General features: G+C 46.0%; 1 protein-coding gene across 1 annotated transcript; it reads right to left on the reverse strand.

Moving 5' to 3' along the window:
- Positions 1 to 173: 173 nt before the first annotated feature.
- On the reverse strand, positions 174 to 992 carry LOC117284208 (suppressor of cytokine signaling 5-like; the record flags this gene model as incomplete). The annotated part of the gene is given in 1 exon segment (XM_033758871.1): positions 174 to 992. A coding segment is annotated over 1 exon segment (732 nt), but the record flags the coding sequence as incomplete, so codon positions are not given.
- Between the last annotated feature and the right edge of the window lies 1 nt (position 993).

Here is a 993-nt window from a genome sequence, read left to right on the forward strand (position 1 = left end):
CCCCAGAGTTGCCTCACTTAATTACTACAGCCATTGAAAACCAAACTTAGCTAAACTGGCAAATTTTTTCATAGATTTACTAAATACCTGTTGTTTCAGTAGGCACCACGTTTGTCTTAGTAAGTAACAGCATTGGACAGAGACTAATAACTAAACTTACAGACTGTGTGAGAAAACCTAGCACTGATACTGTGCTTCTGAGAGGTGTACTGATGCACGTGAAAGCAAGGCTAGTTAATGCCCTTTGGGGACAGAAGAGTTTACTTTGCCTTGACTGGCTCTCCTTCTAACCAGCGAACCCTAACCTTTTGTTTGTAATGATACTCTTTTTAAAAATCCTGTAACATTGATGGTAGAGGGAGCCCATCAATTCCATCGTATGCAGTGCACCTGCAGATGACTGCACGGCAGATGTACTGCAGGCTAAAAGGAAAGGTCCTATTCAGAGATATAGTAAGCAATGGTTCAAAAAACATGCAAGAACTGGGGTCTTTATAATGTTCTAGAAGTCCTGTTACAGTGGAAGAGTGGAAAACACATGGGTCGTGGGCATCAAAACTGAACCTGTGATTCCACTGTTCAATCCGAGCATGCAGGGATCTGTTGTAGCGGCAGGAGCTCACAGAGAAGAGGTAGTCCTCTTGCGCAGAGTCCCTGAGCAAAAATGTGCCTTCAGGTTTCCCTTCCAGAAGGGCTTCTGCTTCATAGCGATCCATCACTCCCCAGTAACAGGGATTCCCTGTGATCTGAAGCAGGTCCGGCACGAGGCAGTGTATATAATCAATCTGCAAATGGACTTTCCAAGCTCCCTGTCTGCTGACATGGGCGTGGTTGTCTCCAGACACCTGGCGCTGCTTCTGCCTTCGTGACTGCAAACACAGGGTGGTTGTGTCCTCTTCTGAGTCACAGGTAGCTTGTGGAACTGCAGAACTGTCCCCACTCATTTCCGTCATTCCCGGAGCTAACTTTGGTCCCAGTTTATATAAGGGATTC

Source organism: Fukomys damarensis, unplaced genomic scaffold (genome assembly GCF_012274545.1).
Source record: "Fukomys damarensis isolate Sample0158 unplaced genomic scaffold, DMR_v1.0_HiC HiC_scaffold_35, whole genome shotgun sequence".
NCBI lineage: Eukaryota > Metazoa > Chordata > Mammalia > Rodentia > Bathyergidae > Fukomys > Fukomys damarensis.